Source organism: Ctenopharyngodon idella, chromosome 3, assembly GCF_019924925.1.
Source record: "Ctenopharyngodon idella isolate HZGC_01 chromosome 3, HZGC01, whole genome shotgun sequence".
Lineage (NCBI taxonomy): Eukaryota > Metazoa > Chordata > Actinopteri > Cypriniformes > Xenocyprididae > Ctenopharyngodon > Ctenopharyngodon idella.
Window position 1 is genome coordinate 15,171,786 of NC_067222.1, and position 18,866 is coordinate 15,190,651.

Here is an 18,866-nt window from a genome sequence, read left to right on the forward strand (position 1 = left end):
GGGCGGATTGCTGAGGAGAACATCCGACAACAGCCATTTTAGGATTGTTTGTGATTTGGTCTTAGTGACTCGGGAGTCCTCTTGACTACTCCTAACTTTTCACAGATTTAGGAGCAACTTTTAGCCTTAAGATGTTTTGTGAACACGACCCCTGAACTCTTAAATGGATGGATTAGAACTGGATGTGATGGATTAGTGTGTCTCACAGCACCATGTTCTGATATGTGCTTAAAGTCGGCATGAAATCAAAATTGACCCGATTTCCTTTGTTAGTGCATATTACTAGTCTTGTGGTGAACAATTAATCCGTGCAAGTTAATACTCAGAAAAAAAATGTTTGTTGTGGTAATCTTTAATCAAAATCTTAAAAGTATGAAACGCTTAAACCACTCCAACCGTTAGTCTGCTATGAGCGACAGATGGAGAGGAGGAGCGCTAAAGTAAAACCCTGCCCTCTATTCAATATTCCCTTTCACTTGGAAATATGTCACAACACTGGAGAAAAGTCGATTACAACTTCCCCGGCACGTCTTTATCTTAATCTGTAGCCTACCCTTGCTTTGCCTTGCGTACCGCCACTGCTCACATGTTGCGTACTCTAACCCCCACACCGAAACACAGAATCAGGCTGTTAATTGTATAAATCGCGCGTTCGGAGCTTTCATAATCATGAGCGACGCGCCGCGCGTGAATCACCGCAGGCGCGTTCACCAGCGCGCTCCAAAAGTGTGATAAGATTTGCGCGAGCCGTTCCTATGATAAACTGTGAAACCCATTTGAATTCTATTGAGAATGTAGTAAAACTCTATGGAGAAAGTCAAACATGATCTAGAGACAGCCACTAAAAAGACTGATGAAAAGAGGGGAAAACATGATGCTGATCCTGCAAGCTTTTTAAACTTCTCATGACCACTTTTACTAGAATTTATCACGTTCTGTTGTATTTATTGTGGTACATTTGAACTAACTTGTTAAAGAATTTATAATATATAATCTATTAAGGGAATAGATTTTAAAAAGAGAGAAAAAAAAGTTAACATTGCCCTAAGCAGGCAATGAGGAGTCATCAGTGGTCTAGCTGTGATTATATCCTTATTGTAACAAATGCTATGGTTAAACAATTACAAGAACTACTTTTTCATAAGGCCAAGTACAAGTGAGATTCATGGATCTTCTGGAATTATTGATTAAACATTAGTTTTCCTCATGTGTAAAGTGTGTTCTGCTTATATGACAGATATGCCCATTAGGAAACAGCTGTCTGTATTTCAAGAATTAACATGTTCAGTATAAGAGCATTTTAAATAGATAGTTTGACTTCCCATGGCACTTTGTAAACAAGTAATTGTTAACTATAGGCTGTTACTTTATTGCAGTTATGTTCTCAACCAACTTTGCATGTGTGGGACATTTTGCAAAAATAAAGCAACAAACAAATAAATAAACCTCACGAGGGAGCAAACCCAAACTCTTCGCAACCGAGGGAGACAACGAGTCCCCCATCCCAAAAGGAAGTGAACAAAATAGAGTAAATTACCTTTGAAAGTAACTTGATACTTCAAATAAAGATCGTCAATTACATCGTTACACCAGTAGGTGGCAACAAATGATTGTTAAAAATGTATGTCATTGACTCATTCATTGCAAAGAAGTGTTCAAAAATTGAGTCATTGAATCATTTATTCAAACCGATTTAAAAAAAATAATAATTCATTCAAAATGATTAATGGTTTTTGTAAATAGCCTGCAGCAAATAACATTATGTCAGAATCTCTAGTAAATTACATGTTATTTTTTTTTAGTTGTCTATTCAGAATCATGGGAGAATTGTGAACACTATTTAAAAAAAATGATTCTCAATTTATTGAGTAAAAACAGCATGGGTGTGTGTATGTGGGGGGGGGGGGGGGGTTAATTATTATTAATTATTTCAGGGAATATTAGAATAGAACTGCATGTTCAGGTAGCAATGTTTTAAAAAACTCCATGTCTATGGTAACAAAACAAAAAGTTTTTATAAAATGATAATCAGCACATTTCAACCTCTTTAACCATTGTTTAAGAAAAGGGATGAGTGAATATTATATTTTCTAGATACATTATTATCCAAATTATTTTGCTTTTCAGAATGCACATCAGCTTCTTTTTCTGTTAAAACTGGATTCCCCTTTAAATGTGTTTAATGGTTGATTTTCAAAGTAAACTAAACTGAGAGGTAGCCATCCAAAACATTCAGTTTTCTTTACCCTGAGGACAAATGTATTTAAAATGTTTGTGACCTGTTCAATTCAGTATGCACCATATGCAAATTCCTAGACAATGTATCTTTAATTTGGCCAAAATCAAACAGGTAATTTTCTCCAAGTAGAGATTCTGTTGAATGAACATGTTTGTGCCACACACAGTTGATAAATGTTGTTCATTGACCTTTCATGTGTCTGCTTGATAATTAAGAACATATTGTTTGGAGGAAACATGAAATAGGCCTGTTTAATGCTAGCATATTATATAATTATACAATATTTTATATTTAAATACATCTGAAAAGTCACTGAAAGTAAAAATAAATAAAATCTTCTGATATAGAGTCCCCCCAGTGAATCTCAGCCATTTCCAGCCCTGAATATAACAAACGCCTGCAGAGGGCGCCAGTGGCCTGACGATTGTTTTCACACTTTACAACGCGATCTAATCCTTGTTTAATATTTGCTTACAACATTTATTTCAACTGTCCAATTAATCTTGTAATCTAATCCTGAAAGTGTCCGTATACTGGCAATAAATATCACACAACGCACCATACAGTACTCCCATATAAACTTGACATGAATAACTCTCAGCATAGTAGCACTGAGACATGAATAAACATATACGGAACAGGGTGAAGATATCACAAACTGCGATATTATAATCGTGAACGCGCTAGTTTGCTTTAACACTGTTCATTCAGATTAACTCAATAACTGCGGAGAAATACCAAATTGACCTGTAATCACATACTACGATTAACAAAGATTATCTTATGATTAGAACGGGTACTCACAATCAATCACAGACGCACACAATAACACACAAATTGAGGTTATTTCCCGATCCCAGGCAAGTTTGTCTCTCGCTTCATTCGGCTGCGTCATGGTGATGATTGACAGGTGAGCTAAGTCCCGCCTTTCCAAATTTTCCATTAAAATTTGGATCAAATTCAATAAAAGTCTTGTGGGTTTGGGACGACATGAGGGCATTTTTTTTTTGGCTGAACTATCCTTTATGAACGACACAATACTGATCTACAATAAAAATATAATTAAAATGAAAGTAAATATTTCACTCACCAGAAACAGTAACATTGAATATCTTGAATGAGGATTTGCCATTTCTGATGATCTTTAGTTTGTATTCTCCAGTGTGGATAGCTCTGATTGTCTTGATGGTGAGATCTCCAGTCTGACGATTCAGATCCACTTTATCTTTAAATCTAACATCACTGTACTCAGACTCTTCTTCACACTTCTCTTCTGTGTTTTTAGCTACAAGACTGTTTTCATCTCCAAACATCCAGAATATCTTATCTCCTGTCTGTATTTCAGGATTGACACGTAGAGTCACATCCTCCCCCATCATCACAGACACTGACTTCACTTCATCTGTCAAAGAAACAGAAAAATACAAACAGAAATCAGAACCAGAAAACCAACAGCAGCAGAAATAAACAGAAGAAACACTGACATATCACACCTGACATACTGTATCACAAACATATCATTTACTCTATTTAAGCTGAAAAGAGCTCAACTTCTCATTCTAGAAATCTGAATGTAAGTATAAATCTCTACACCTCATGTGTGTTTCACTGATGAAACTGTGTTGAACTCCAGTCTGTGTTTCTAAGAGTAAAAATCCACTCAAATGACATGAAATATGAGTGTGTTGAATTGAGTTTGTGTGAAGAAACGTTTCTGAATGTTTGATTTGTGATCAGATAATGACTGTACTGCAGTTCAATAATGATCAGGAATAATGAGGAGGATTGTGACTGATAAAGTTGATCAAACAATCCTGCAGACAGAAGCAACACAGTCTGTGTGAAGAACAGTTTCAGAACAGACAACAGCATCTACAAGGTCTGTCATATACACTGCTGCTGTTTCACTGAAAGACTTTGTGTTACTCACCACAGACGATAAGCCTGAAGAGTATGGATGTTGAATAATAACTGGTCTTGATCTCTAGTTTATATAATCCAGAGTGTTCAGGTCTGGTTTGTTGAATGATGAGAGATCCAGTCCAAGGGCTCAGCTTCATTTGGTCTCTGAATTCATCATCAGACCATTGAGGGTTCTCACGGTTCTCTCCAGTCATTTCAGCTATGAGTTTCTCTTCAAACTTCCACTGTATTTTATCATCCTTCTGTATTTCAGTATCACAGATCAGAGCGACAGAATCTCCCTTCAGCGCTGATTTATTCACTTGTTCTGCAGCAGCACAGAAACAGAGAAATATAGATCAGAAATTAGAAACAGAAATCTAACAACATCAGACTTAGGGCTGGACAATTATGACCTAAAATCAAATCCTTGATTAATTGAACATTTTCCTTGATTACTGAACATTTTTTTGCCCTCATAATTCACTTACAAGTTTTGTTCTGTAAATATGTTTGACAATTAAAAGTGGGATATTTTTCCTATTGAAAGAGTGATCTAGACTTCCGGTTTTGCCACCTCCGCAATGGCCGCGTTTTAAAGCAGCTCTTTGATGGCAGACTCGATATGCAAAGGCTGAAACAATAAAACGGACGAAACATGAATAATAAAATAAAATATGAGTTAATGAAAAGGATGAAACAAGGTAAACGTAACAAAAAGGAGGAAACTAACACTGGTTTGCCTGAAAAGGACACAGCAGTTAGCGCTGATATGGCGGCCGAAATACTAGCGGAGATGAGGGCCACGAGACAAGATTTTACCGGTAAGCTGGAGAGAATAAATGCATCAGTGAAAGAAGTTAAGGAAGTGGTAAAAAGTCTTGAGAACAGAATCGAGGAATCAGAGCAAAGGATAAGCGCATCGGAGGATCGCAGTGACAGAACTGAATGATTGCTAACAAAACAGCGCCAACTTGAAGGAAAATGCGAGGACTTGGAGAGCCGATCGCGCAGGTCAAACATCCGCATCTATGGAGTCAAAGAAAGGGCCGAAGGAGAAAAGATCATGGCAGAATTTATAGACAACTTGTTAAAAAACCTCCTCGATCTACCTGCTGACCAAGATTTGGGCATTGAGCGTGCTCACAGGTCTCTCACTACGGCTCCGACAGATCCTAAAGCATCTCCCAGGTCAATTGTGGTAAAGTTCCTGCACTTTCCGACTAAACAACAAATCCTGTTTAAGGCATGGAGCAAAAAAGGTAAAGTACAAGGGGAACATTATCTCACTGGACAATGACTGCTCCTTAGATATTCAGCACAGATGCAAGGAATATAGAGACATAAAAAGACAGCTAAAGAAACGGCACAGAAAGTTTAGATCTCCATACCCGGCGCTGCTCAAAGTCTCCCTTGAAACCGAAGAGAAGAACTTTCACTCTGCGTGGGAAGCGGCAGAGGGACTGAAACATCTGGGAATTACAGTCAACCTTTCGGAGAGTGAACTGATCGAAAAGGAGCAGGCACCTCACGCGTAGAGTACTGAGTGACATGACAGTGCTGACTACGTAGGCCGGTTGTGTGTACCTCTTTATTCAAAGGAGAAAACACGTGTGTAAGTTTTGCAGTATATATTGATATACAGAAGTTGAAAGTATCGTTATGACTCAGTTTAAAAAAAATGGGGGAATACTGACGTTTTTTTTCGCGTTTTATAAATAAGTGTATAATTATAAAATAATTTTAAATAATTTTTTTTTTATTTTTTTTTTTTTTAATAAATTATCCTAAGGGTTGACATATATACTAAGCATGAATGAGTCTGCCTCCATTGGTCACTGTTACCTGGTCTGGGAGGAGGGGGGGGAGGTTGTGGAATGGATAAGCTTGCAATGGCTATGCTTTCCATTTTCATAACTGCAACTGACATCATGCAGCTGAAGATTAGGGTCTGGACTCTCCTTCAAACTCTGCCTACAGCACTGTCCATGTGCTTGCTTTTCTTTACAGGGCATATCTGTTTGTGGCAGAGGAAACCCACAATGTGGATTCTTTTTGTGGAAGTCCATAAGAAGGAAAAATTTGTTTTGTATATAGTTAGGATTTGTTCATTGCTGTTCGAAGTGTTCTATGTATCATTGTTTAACATAGATGCACCCAATGAGACAAATACCAAGTTTATGAATAAAATGTTCAGTTTGATCAATGAAAAGGCTCAAGGGCTGCTACTTATGGGAGGTGACTTCAATTGTGTGTTATCCCCACTAGATAGAAATCCCTTCTCGCATAAACCCCTTTCTATAATGAGTAAGGTCTTGAAGAACAACTGTGTGGAATTAGGGATGATTGACATCTGGAGACACCTATATCCTAGAGACAGAGATTTCTCTTTTTACTCTCATCCACACAACTCATACTCTAGAATAGACTATATTTTTTGTTTCGGGAGATGAAGCACACAGAGTTATTGACTGTAAAATTCATAACATTACATTATCAGATCATGCGCCAGTGTCATTAGTATGGGATATGGAAGGGGATGCTCCTACGAAATGTTGCCAGTTAAACACTTCTTTGTTAGGACATCCAGCATTTCAAACATACATTGAATCAGAGTTTAAATACTATCTAGATACGAATAACACCTCCGGTTAAAATTATTAAAATTATCGGCGGTCACCCTCTGGGAAGCAGCAAAAGCAGTTTTGAGGGGAAGAGTGATTGCTTACAGATCCGCTTTAAAGAAAATGGTTCTAGGGCGAGTAAGCTACTTGCATTCCAGCTCAGAAAAAAAAAAGGGGGCTTAACACAGTGCAAAAAATCAGGACTAAGGACTCTAATAAACCTTTCATTTTTAAACCAAAGGAAATAGCGGATGCTTTTGCTTCATTCTATAAAGGGCTATATTCGGAAAATAAAGAAGAATATTAGATAGATGAATATAGAAGAATATAGATATTGAAGAGATAGATGCATATTTAAAAGACATACATTTATCCCAGATTAACATTATGGATTCTGAAGCAATTGATGCTCCCATTACTGTGCAAGAGATCAACGAGGCTATTTTGCAGTTGAAAAACAATTAAAAAAGTCCTGGAACTGATGGATTTAATAATGAATTTTATAAAACATTTAGAAATCAAATTTGCCCACTGTTAGCAGAGGCTTATGCTGATGCTCATGAGAAAGTAATATGCCATCCACGTGGAAAGAAGCAATCATATTATGGCGTTATTTCACTGTCTAATGTCGAGAGCACATTATTGTGACATGATAGCACATATATGTAATGCGCAAGCACGAATCTCGCGGATTTCCTTTGCTCTCACACATAACTGGACGCGAGCTCTCAAATACAGTGCTCTCTTATGAACTGTCTCTTCTCTCACTCAGATATTGCGTGTGCACGCTCAAACTGTGTCCTGTGCACTCGCGAATCTCTCCGTGCTCTTGCAGAAATTAATTTGCTTATGGGTTAAATGCTGTCAACAGTTATCAACCAATCAGAATAGACAACTGATCGATGAAAATGCTACGTGGAATCTTATTGGCTGAGAGTGAACTGCGCCTGGAATTCTTTCGACAAAGATGGATATTTAATTTCTTTACAATTTAATAATATTAATCAAATGTAACCTAGTCTAACTGTATCACATTACAGGTCAAACCCCAATTTATCTAAACCAGGGGTGTCCAACCCTGCTCCCAGAGAGCTACCATCCTGCAGACTTCAGTTCCAACCCTGCTCCAACACACCTGTCTATAATTATCAAGCAACCCTGAACACTTTGATTAGCTGGTTCAGGGGTGTTTGATTGGGGTTGGAGCTGAAATCTGCAGGATGGTAGCTCTCCAGGAGCAGGGTTGGACACCCCTGATCTAAACAAACAAACAATAAGGTTCTTATAGTTATTGTGATCGTACGTTTTGTGTACTTGTGTAGAAATTTATATATTTAAAAAAAAAAAATAGGTAACATTTTACAATAAGGTTATTTGTTAACATTAGTTAATGTTTTATCTAACATGAACTAACAATGTGCAATAGGCTACATTACTGTAATTATTTATTTTTAACTTTAGTTAAAATACAGCTATTTGTTAGTTCACAGTGCATTTACTAATGTTATCAAATACAACTTTTGAGATTAATAAACGCTGTAGAAGTGCAGTTCATTATTAGTTAATGTTAACTAATGCAGTTAACTAATGTTAATGAAATCTTATTGTAAAGTATTACCAAAAAATATCTTCTGATTTAAGACAGAACAAGATTAGGGTCAAATCATCATTCCCTAAAAACTTAAAATGTGAGATCAAATATACCACCATAGTGAATTTCTTTTGAGGTCTGGTAAAACACGACATACAAAAATACTTTAGCTATAAGCTCTTATGTATGCACGCTTAATCAAAAGAACGCAATCTTATTCCTAAATGACAACGATTCGGTTGTCTATTAAACCTTTGAAATTACGATCATACCTGAATATTTATGGTTTAAACAGCTTCACAAAGTGTTTTCAACAACACACTATTGCTACTTCTGCGTTGGAAACATTAAATAATAACGCAAGTATTGCAATAACAATTTATAGTCTGAATATACACTGATTTCAGCAATAAAAACGAGTAAATGACCTTTGAAACTAATGTTATTACACTGTTCTGCCAGTAGGTGGTGACCAGTGGCTCTTAAAATGTATTTTATTAATCAAAATCATTCATTCAAGAGATTCGTTTAAAAACACTGGACGAAACATGTCTTCATTCGTTTCAAACGATTTTGTATTCATTTAAATTAATAATTAATAAATTAATAATTTTTTTAATAGGCTACACATTTCTAAATAGACTGATTTATAACATTAAATTAGTTGTTTAATCTTTTAATGTTTAATTCAATGTTTTGGTCCATGATATTGGCTAATATGTTGGTTTTGGATAAATTGTTCAGTGGCATTTGACCTGTAATGGAATGCAGTTAGATAAGCTTATTAATATAGAAATCATCAATTTCTAAGATAAGCCTACATTTTGATTAATATTATTAAATATTATTAAATTGTAATGAAATTAAATATCCATCTTTATTGATAGAATTTCAGGACCAGTTCACTGTAAGCCAATAAGATTTCATGTAGCATTTTCATCGGTCAGTCGTCTATTCTGATTGGTTGATAACCGTTGACAGCGTTTAATCCAGAAGCAAATTAATTTCTAGTGCAAGAGCAGAGAGATTCGTGAGAGCGTAGGACACAGTTTGAGCATGTACACGCAATATCTGAGCGAGAGGGGAGGCAGATCATAAGAACACTGTATATTTGAGAGCGCGCATCCAGTTGTGTGCAAGAGCAAAGGAAATCCACGCGCGAGCGGAGAGATCCGTGTCGATTTACACGGTTGCATGGGCTTAACACATGGCTGCAAAAAACCTGCAACTTAAAAGGGACTGAATTTCATTGACAATGTCAATCTTTTCTGGAGTCAGAGACAAATGTTCACACATGATGGCCTGCACCCAAACAAACTGGGCTCAAGAGTGCTAAAGGACAATATCTACTTCTCCCTCCATCATCCTTCAGCAGGGTGTGCCAATCCACTCAACCTGAATGGCACAAACACTCCTGGACAGAGTACAACTGACCACAGCACCTGAATGGACATGCGCTTGACACATCCCACAAGGAACAATTTTTTTTTTTTTTTTTTTTTTTCACAACAACCACTGCTTACGGACACAATCCCGACTGAGCCGTGCCCACAGAGCTCACCTATATAGGCGATACCTGCAACACTTGTGGTGTTAAAGGGTCAAGAATAAACATAAAATGGAGCTAAAAAAAATCAATACTTTATTTTGCCAACACGTTTCGGCACAGAGGCCTTAATCAGGGCTAAAATGTCACAGGTTTGTGTAGGTTCCTTTAAATACAAACAGAATTCAAACTCACAAAGAACCAATGAAAAAACTGCATATAATATCATCCACCAATCACAACACTTTAAAAGTACATAATCACACATCAACCAATGATTTCCTTACATCAAACACTGCTGAGGAAAAGAAAATATATACCATGCACACCTTCATTGAAAACTTTTATAAAAATGTACAAAAAATACAAAAAAACAGTATAAAATATTTTTGTGTATGTATGTAGATAACAAAGATCATGTTCTTTTATAAACATATACAATATATACCCTTGTTTAAAAGGCCTTAATATATTATATATATATATATATATATATATATATATATATATATATATATATATATATATATATATATATATATATATATATATACACACATACACACATACACACACACACACACACACACACACACAATGCACACCTTTTTGAAGAACATTTCAATAAAAATTCTTTTAAGACCAATTCTTCATTAATCCCAGTAGGGAACAGACTTTTTAAATAAAAAATCCAAAAAGCCTCCCTTCTTTTTCTCATTAAGTCAATGTGATCTTTTTATTTAAAAAGTCTGTTCCCTACTGGGATTAATGAAGAATTGGTCTTAAAAGAATTTTTATAGAAATGTTCTTCAAAAAGATGTGCATTGTGTATATATATATTAAGGCCTTTTAAACAAGGGTATATATTGTATATGTTTATAAAAGAACGTGATCGTTGTTATCTACATACACAAAAATATTTTATACTATTTTTTTGTATTTTTTGTACATTTTTATAAAAGTTTTCAATGAAGGTGTGCATGGTATATATTTTCTTTTCCTCAGTAGTGTTTGATGTAAGGAAATCATTGGTTGATGTGTGATTATGTACTTTTAAAGTGTTGTGATTGGTGGATGATATTATATGCAGTTTTTTCATTGGTTCTTTGTAAGTTTGAATTCTGTCTCTGTATTTAAAGGAACCTACACACACCTGTGACATTTTAGCCCTGATTAAAGCCTCTGTGCTAAAACGTGTTGGCAAAATAAAGTATTGATTTTTTAGCTCCATTTTATGTTTATTCTTGACCCTTTAACACCACAAGTGTTGCTGCTATTGTCTATAATTAGTTTGTGTTGGCAAAATGTCACCTGTAGTAAGTCAGTCTTACCAATAGGAACCTATACAAGCTTTGGAATTTGAACATGAACATGTTTCTAAATGTTAAAAGTAATTTTCATGAATACAAATTACATGTTTTTTAATCACTTGGTGGAATTGGCAGTCGTCCCCATGAGCCATGGTAGTGCGTCAATTCATTCACAGGTATAAATATGCAGCTATAATGGGAGGTAGATGGTTTTGAATTAATATTTATTAATATTTCATGTGAATATACAGTGGTTACATACTGTTAAAACTAATCGTGGTATTGATATCATTGTAAAACTGCCGACTCATTCTAGAACGCCAGAAAAACTTTCATTGTAGATCACAGGGCAGATAACAAGCAAACATTAGCCTGTGTCACACTAGACGAGTAAGTGAAGCGTATAAAAGCTTGCAGGAACAGGATGTGAGTGAGTTAAATGATCAGAGAAGTCCTGCGTTCATCACCAGAGAGAAGTCAGCAGTTTCACTGGAAGACGGGTTATGGTATTTTGATTAAAAATTACAAGGTCAAGAAATAAATAACTTATAAATTACTCACTATCAGATCAATAACATGCATTCAGAAAACAGATGGAGGGATTTTTACTTCATGGTCACTTAAAAGCGACTCACTGATCAGCAGAGGTGGGAGTGAGTCACACATGTTCAAGTCACAAGTAAGTCTCAAGTCTTAACCTTCAAGTCTCAAGCAAGTCCAAGTCAATTTTTGTTAGAATCAAGCAAGTCAAGTCAAGTCGTAGCTTGGGTCAAACAAGTCACTGGCAAGTCATACAAATGTTTGATGATTTAACTGAATTTATATTAAAATAAGTTAAAACTACAGTAGTTATGGACTATGGGAGTTTTATTTGCAAAAAAAAAAAAAAATGCAAAATGCATTTCTACTCAAAAGGTGTCCACATACAGCTGAGCTGTCAATACAATAAAAATCTATTTTTCTACATTTAAAATCTAAAATAAAAAATAAATTAATTAACGTGTGTGCGTGTATGAGTGAAAAGTGTATTGTTTGCATGTGCATGGTTGTGTTCGCAAGCCTGTATGATTTTTTTTCTTTCTTTTTTCCTTAAGATGTTTTGTGAACACGACCCCTGAACTCTTAAATGGATGGATTAGAACTGGATGTAATGGATTAGTGTCTCACAGCACCATGTTCTGATATGTGCTTAAAGTCAGCATGAAATCAAAATTGACCCTATTTCCTTTGTTAGTGCATATTACTAGTCTTGTGGTGAACAATTAATCTGTGCAAGTTAATACTCAGAAAAAAATTGTTTGTTGTGGTAATCTTTAATCAAAATCTGAAAAGTATAAAACGCTTAAACCACTCCCTCCAACCGTTAGTCTGCTATGAGCGACAGATGGAGAGGAGGAGCGCTAAAGTAAAACGCTGCCCTCTATTCAATATTCCCTTTCACTTGGGAATACGTCACAACACTGGAGAAAAGTCGTTTACAACTTCCGGTTCACGGGGACTTTAAATGGATAGTTCATTCATGTCATTCCAAACTTGTATGACTTTCTTCTGTGAAACAAAAGATGATATTCTGAAAAATGTTTGGGTCCAAACAACATTGGACACCATGACTTGGAAGGAAAAACACTTTAGTGCTCCATAGAAAGAAAGTCAGTCATACAAGTCATACTAGGGCTGTAGCTAACGATTCATTTGGTAATCGAGTAATCGTTCGATTATTCTAACGATTACACGAGTAATCACCCCCCCCCCCCCCCCCCCCAACCCTTTTTACACAACAAAACACATTCACTCACACATATGGCTTAAAATATATAATAGCAATAACACAATAAAAATTGATTCAAGTAAAGTATGAAAAACAAGTAACTGTATGGTTTTACTGAACAAAACTGTCAAAATACATGTATTGAATTGTACAACTAATGTTCTTTATGTATTATAACAAACGCCTGCAGAGGGCGAGAGTGGCCTGACGATTTTACAACGCGATCTAATCCTTGTTGGTTTACAACATTTAGTTTAAATGTTTAATTAATCCTTAATATTTGGCCATTTCTTTACGACAGAAATGCTACAACCACTGTAATTTCTTGAACAAGAACATGTGGACTTAAACGAGGGTTTAAACTTTTATTTGAAATCGCGACGAGCAGTTACACATTTCACCAAGTAGAAACATACTGTATAACGTTGCTAAGGTTTATTGACGACTTACCTTACAAATCTGATTAAACGTTAAAAGCAATCCAAGCTCACAGCATATTCAGAGATGGAGTTTGAGACGCTCCACTCATGTATAACAGTTCACGTGAAGCTGCATTTACTGTGAAAGGAGCCGCACGAGACGCACTAGACACGTATATCCTCCTGGGACCCGGGAATAGATTTCTGTCCTCTGTAGTGGACATCATATTTTAGTGATTTTCTCTGACATCATACATGTCACAGTTTTAAGTCTGGATGTCCTGTAAAGAGCACATTCAGGGCTTTGCAGAGATACCAAATTTTTATTGGTTTCGCCATGACAACAACAACAACTTCTTGGTCTTTAAATACGAATGAAAATGAAAATTAGCATTCTTATGCAAATTATAATATTTTGCAATTATCATTTAAATCGGATTAATTTTCAAATTGTTTGTTATGAATCAATATCTCAGGAAAATGTTATGGGGTTTCAAATCAAAATATGACTTTCTGTTATGAAACAGGACATTGATTTCATACATGACCTCTGTAGAGGACACCAGGACTTAAATCATGTTTATCAGGAGATATAATAGGAGATACAACAAGTGAATAGGGAAAGATATTATATATATCAATAATCCTATTGATTATTAGATATTATTATGAAAATGTTGCCAATTATTACTCCCATTATTACACTTCTTTTTTCATTGTGTATTGCTCCAAGAACACATTAATATGTAAATTAGATATAGTGTATAGATGCATTGTATTGAATGGGAAAATCCATGTATGACAATTTTACCCACATATTACATAAAGTAAAATGGTATCTCAATTAATTCCATTATATCTTTCACAATATAGTTGAGAATCATCTTGATACAAAGTTTGGTTAAAAACAATCCTGAAGCCTAGAAATTGATTGGTGATTAAAAAAAATCCCATTGTTTTTGCCTATACATGTCATTTTATTTTTTAAACAACTCAGTCCAGGTGTCCACTACAAAGGACATATCATAACATATGAATAAAATATAATTTTTCAAAAATGTTATATTTTAATTTGGTTCTTATGCCCTTAACAATATAATGACGTGAAAAAACACTAAATTCTGGGTCTCAGGAGGATAAAAATAACTAAAGCACAAATATATTAAACTTGCAGCACACACATTAGTTTCATTAATTAATAAACTTTGTAAATTGACAATAGTATTATGCTTTATTATTTTTTACACAGGTTTAATATTGTGCAGCCTTAGAAAACTGTCTAATAATGTGTTTCATGGATTCTCGTCCGTGGAAAGTGCCACTTCCAGTATTTTACCGGTTACTTGACAAATTGAAATCGAGGATTTAAAAAAAAAAAAAAAAAAAAAAAAAAAAAATCGAGTAATCGAATTTCATCGATGAATTGCTACAGCCCTAAGTCACACCAGTAACACTGAGTTCATATAAAAGGGTCATTCTCACGACACAACCTGAGGATCTGCACTGCTGACCACTGTGTTGAGATTCTCTCATTAATGTACATCAGAGAGCTCTCACACAATGAAGATCTTTTGTGAAGAAAGACTTTTGTTTCAAATTTCCACATTCAAATCAATCACATCACTTCTTAAAATTTGGATCTAATTCAATAAAAGTCTTGTGGGTTCGGGACGACATGAGGGCATTTTTGGCTGAACTATCCTTTAAGAACGACACAATACTGATCTAAAATAAAATCATAATTACAATGAAAGTAAATATTTCACTCACCAAAAACAGTAACACTGAATATCTTGAATGAGGATTTGCCATTTCTGATGATCTTTAGTTTGTATTCTCCAGTGTGGTCAGTTTCAGTTTTCTTGATGGTGAGATCTCCAGTCTGAGGATTCAGATCCACTTTATCTTTAAATCTAACATCACTGCACTCAGACTCTTCTTCACACTTCTCTTCTGTGTTTTTAGCTACAAGACAGTTTTCATGTCCAAACATCCAGAATATCTTATCTCCTGTCTGTATTTCAGGATTGACACGTAGAGTCACATCCGCCCCCTTCAGCACTGACACTAATTTATCTGTCAAAGAAACAGAGAAAAATACAGAAGAGAAATCAGAACCAGAAAACCAACAGCAGCAGAAATAAACAGAAGAAACACTGACATATCACACCTGACATACTGGATCACAAACATATCATTTACTCTATTTTAAGATGAAAAGAGTTCAACTTCTCATTGTAGAAATCTGAATGTAAGTATAAATCTCTACACCTCATGTGTGTTTCACTGATGAAACTGTGTTGAACTCCAGTCTGTGTTTCTAAGAGTAAAAATCCACTCAAATGACATGAAATATGAGTGTGTTGAATTGAGTTTGTGTGAAGAAACGGTTCTGAATGTTTGATTTGTGATCAGATAATGACTGTACTGCAGTTCAATAATGATCAGGAATAATGAGGAGGATTGTGACTGATAAAGTTGATCAAACAATCCTGCAGACAGAAGCAACACAGTCTGTGTGAAGAACAGTTTCAGAACAGACAACAGCATATGAAAGAAGACTGTCTGAAGCTGCTTCATTGAGGAACCAGATCTGTCTAAAACACCAGAAACCAGGTCTGACAAAACAAGACAACAATAAGCAACTAATTATTATTCAATTAAAATGAATTAATCTGCAACTGCCTGTATTTACAGTTGACTTCATGAAAAAAAAGAAATACCACATGAACTTTTTGAGTCTTACAGCTTTGATAAAATAGTTAGACACACATTTTAAGGCGAGGTGAATAGGGATTTTTTTTAAATTAAAAGATATCACTGTGAAACTTCTCCAGTTTATTACTGGCATAAACATAAGAAAAACATGTATTACAAGTTTTGTGTAAATTTATGTTTTAATATGCAAATGAGGCCTTATATACTTAAATACACGCTCATTTGCATACGTTTCCAAAAACAAAATCTGGAAATTGGAAAGGTCCAGGTTTAAAATTCTTGGTTCTATTTGTTGACATGTTAAATGAAAGGGCTTTTACAGAGGGGATTCTGGATATCTTATTTTGTGCTTTAGTAAATTAGAGAATACTGACAATAGTCTTAAAAAAATCTATTTTCGCCATGTTTTTTTTGAGTAAAAGGACCTATAACTCAGGATAGGAATGATATATCAACAAATCCCTCTGTAAAAGCCTTCAGAATATAGATAGGAATAAAACTGTAAAGTTTGGTGTATATAAGTTCTGCTGAAGTGGAGATTTCTGACTCAGAGCAGGAGAAAAATATATTCAAATATATTTACTGTAATTGAAATCTATAGACGCAAATAGATAAAGTGCTATAAAATATACACTTAAAAATGTATTTTGGATGTTTTCTTTCCACCAGTCTGAAAAAACATTTTAAGGAAAGCCAAAAAGTGCAAAATCTCAAAATTGACAGGTGCCTGAAAAAACAGTGTTTTTGCCTATAGTGTCTCCCCTTAATGATTTAACTCTGTACATTAATTCCACTAGAAGGTCTTGTTCCTGACATTACAGTGTGTTGATTTCTACATCAGTATATATCTGCTATGGCAGCAGTGCAGTGATATGATGAACAGGTCAGAGTTTCTCCATCATTAATATAACACAACTGGAACACTTTTATAATCATATTTTGACACAAGGTCTGTCATATACACTGCTGCTGTTTCACTGAAAGACTTTGTGTTACTCACCACAGACGATAATCCTGAAGAGTCTGAATGTTGAATAAGCACTGGTCTTGATCTCTAGTTTATATAATCCAGAGTGTTCAGGTCTGGTTCGATTAATGGTGAGAGATCCAGTCCAAGGGTTCAGCCTCATTTGGCCTCTGAATTCATCATCAAACCATTGAGGGTTCAGACGGTTCTCTTCAGTCATTTCAGCTATGAGTTTCTCTTCAAACTTCCACTGTATTTTATCATCCTTCTGTATTTCAGTATCATAGTTCAGAATGACAGGACATCCCTTCTCCACTGATTTATTCACTTGAAGTGTTGCAGCAGCACAGAAACAGAGAAATATAGATCAGAAATTAGAAACAGAAAACCAACAACATCAGACAACAAAGCATTACTGATCAACTGATCAACATCTCAAATGTTTCATTCACTCAGTTTATGAATATCAGTAATGAACTCAGCTTTCTCTGATTCTACCATATTATAGAAATCTACATGAAGATATAAATGAATTAAATGAGTCGACCTCAAATCTAATGTGTGTTTTGACCAACAGAACAGCCTGAAATCCAAACAAACATCAGACTACAGATTTAGTTGAGCTTGACTATTTAAAGATCCTCTTTTAAACTAAAAGCAGCAAATACAGGAAAAAATGTGTGAAAAAAGTCTGAATTCTACGGTGGCCCAGTAGTGCACAACACAACGAAATCAAAAAAGCAAACATAAGTTCACAACACAACAAAATCGAACCAGTGTTGCCAACTAATGTTCAGGGAAGTTGCTAAAGACGGGTGGATTTGTTGCTAAAGTTGCTAAATGATGTTGTGGGATGACGTCATCACGTAACCATGACGCAAAACTGCATTATTGCGTAGAATACACATAAAAATATGATTTGAAATCAACTGTTTAGATTTGTTCATAATATAAATATATTTATAATAATATAAACCTAATTTTATTTGTAAAAGTAATATAAACAACATCTTTTTGACCTTGACCTTTGAGTGTACCTAACTGAACAACAATGATAGGCACAAGCTAATAACATGCTGTATCATAAATGAACAATTATTATTGAACAACTGCAACTATCATCTTAATTCACATATGAAGTGTGTACTGTCATCTTTCTTCAGCTCTCTCCAGGCTGATGTGCTGCTTGACTGGCTGCTGTTCAGTGGTTTCCTCTTTTTGTACTTTAGATTGTTTAAGTCACTTTTCAAAAGTTGTTAAAAGTTGCCAAATAAATTTTAAAAATAGCTAAATTTGTTGCTAGGTGCTTTTAGGTGCTTTGCTAAGGTAGTCTGAAAAGTTGCTAAATCTAGCAACAAAATTGCTAAGTTGGCAACAATGCTTCTGGTAATCAATTCTGCTGTGATAAAGGTCTATTGGTAAGACTAACTTACTAAAGGTGAAACTGTACCTCCCTGTGTGTGTTGGCAACATGTAATATGATTAATCTGGTGCACCTTCACACATCTAACAAGGTGCATGGAATATAGACAAAACTAAATATAGGCGATACCTGCAACACTTGTGGTGTTAAAGGGTCAGGAATAAACATAAAATGGAGCTAAAAAATTAATAATTTATTTTGCCAACACATTTTGGCACAGAGGCTTTAATCAGGGCTAAAATGTCACAGGTGTGTGTAGGTTCCTTTAAATACAGAGACAAAATTCAAACTTACAAAGAACCAATGAAAAAACTGCATATAATATCATCCACCAATCACAACACTTTAAAAGTACATAA

The 18,866-nt window shown here is 35.1% G+C and overlaps 2 protein-coding genes across 19 annotated transcripts in view; one reads left to right on the top strand and one right to left on the bottom strand.

Annotated features, from left to right (window-relative positions):
- The window catches only part of LOC127508063 (uncharacterized), a 292,618-nt gene that overhangs the window by 213,976 nt on the left and 59,776 nt on the right, over positions 1-18,866 (top strand). The window lies entirely within an intron of this gene.
- Positions 1-18,866, bottom strand: part of LOC127508050 (uncharacterized) — a 383,187-nt gene that overhangs the window by 193,044 nt on the left and 171,277 nt on the right. For 13 of the 17 annotated variants that reach the window (XM_051885602.1, XM_051885603.1, XM_051885600.1 and 10 more), the window contains 4 exons: positions 17,118-17,411; positions 15,170-15,475; positions 4,170-4,469; positions 3,330-3,641 (listed from right to left, as the gene is read on the bottom strand). The exons of 2 other annotated variants lie outside the window; for them this stretch is intronic. In XM_051885602.1, coding sequence (XP_051741562.1) covers positions 3,330-3,641; positions 4,170-4,469; positions 15,170-15,475; positions 17,118-17,411 — 1,212 coding nt within the window. The remainder of the gene's footprint in view (positions 1-3,329; positions 3,642-4,169; positions 4,470-15,169; positions 15,476-17,117; positions 17,412-18,866) is intronic. 2 more of the 17 variants (XM_051885607.1, XM_051885599.1) reach the window with 1 other exon arrangement.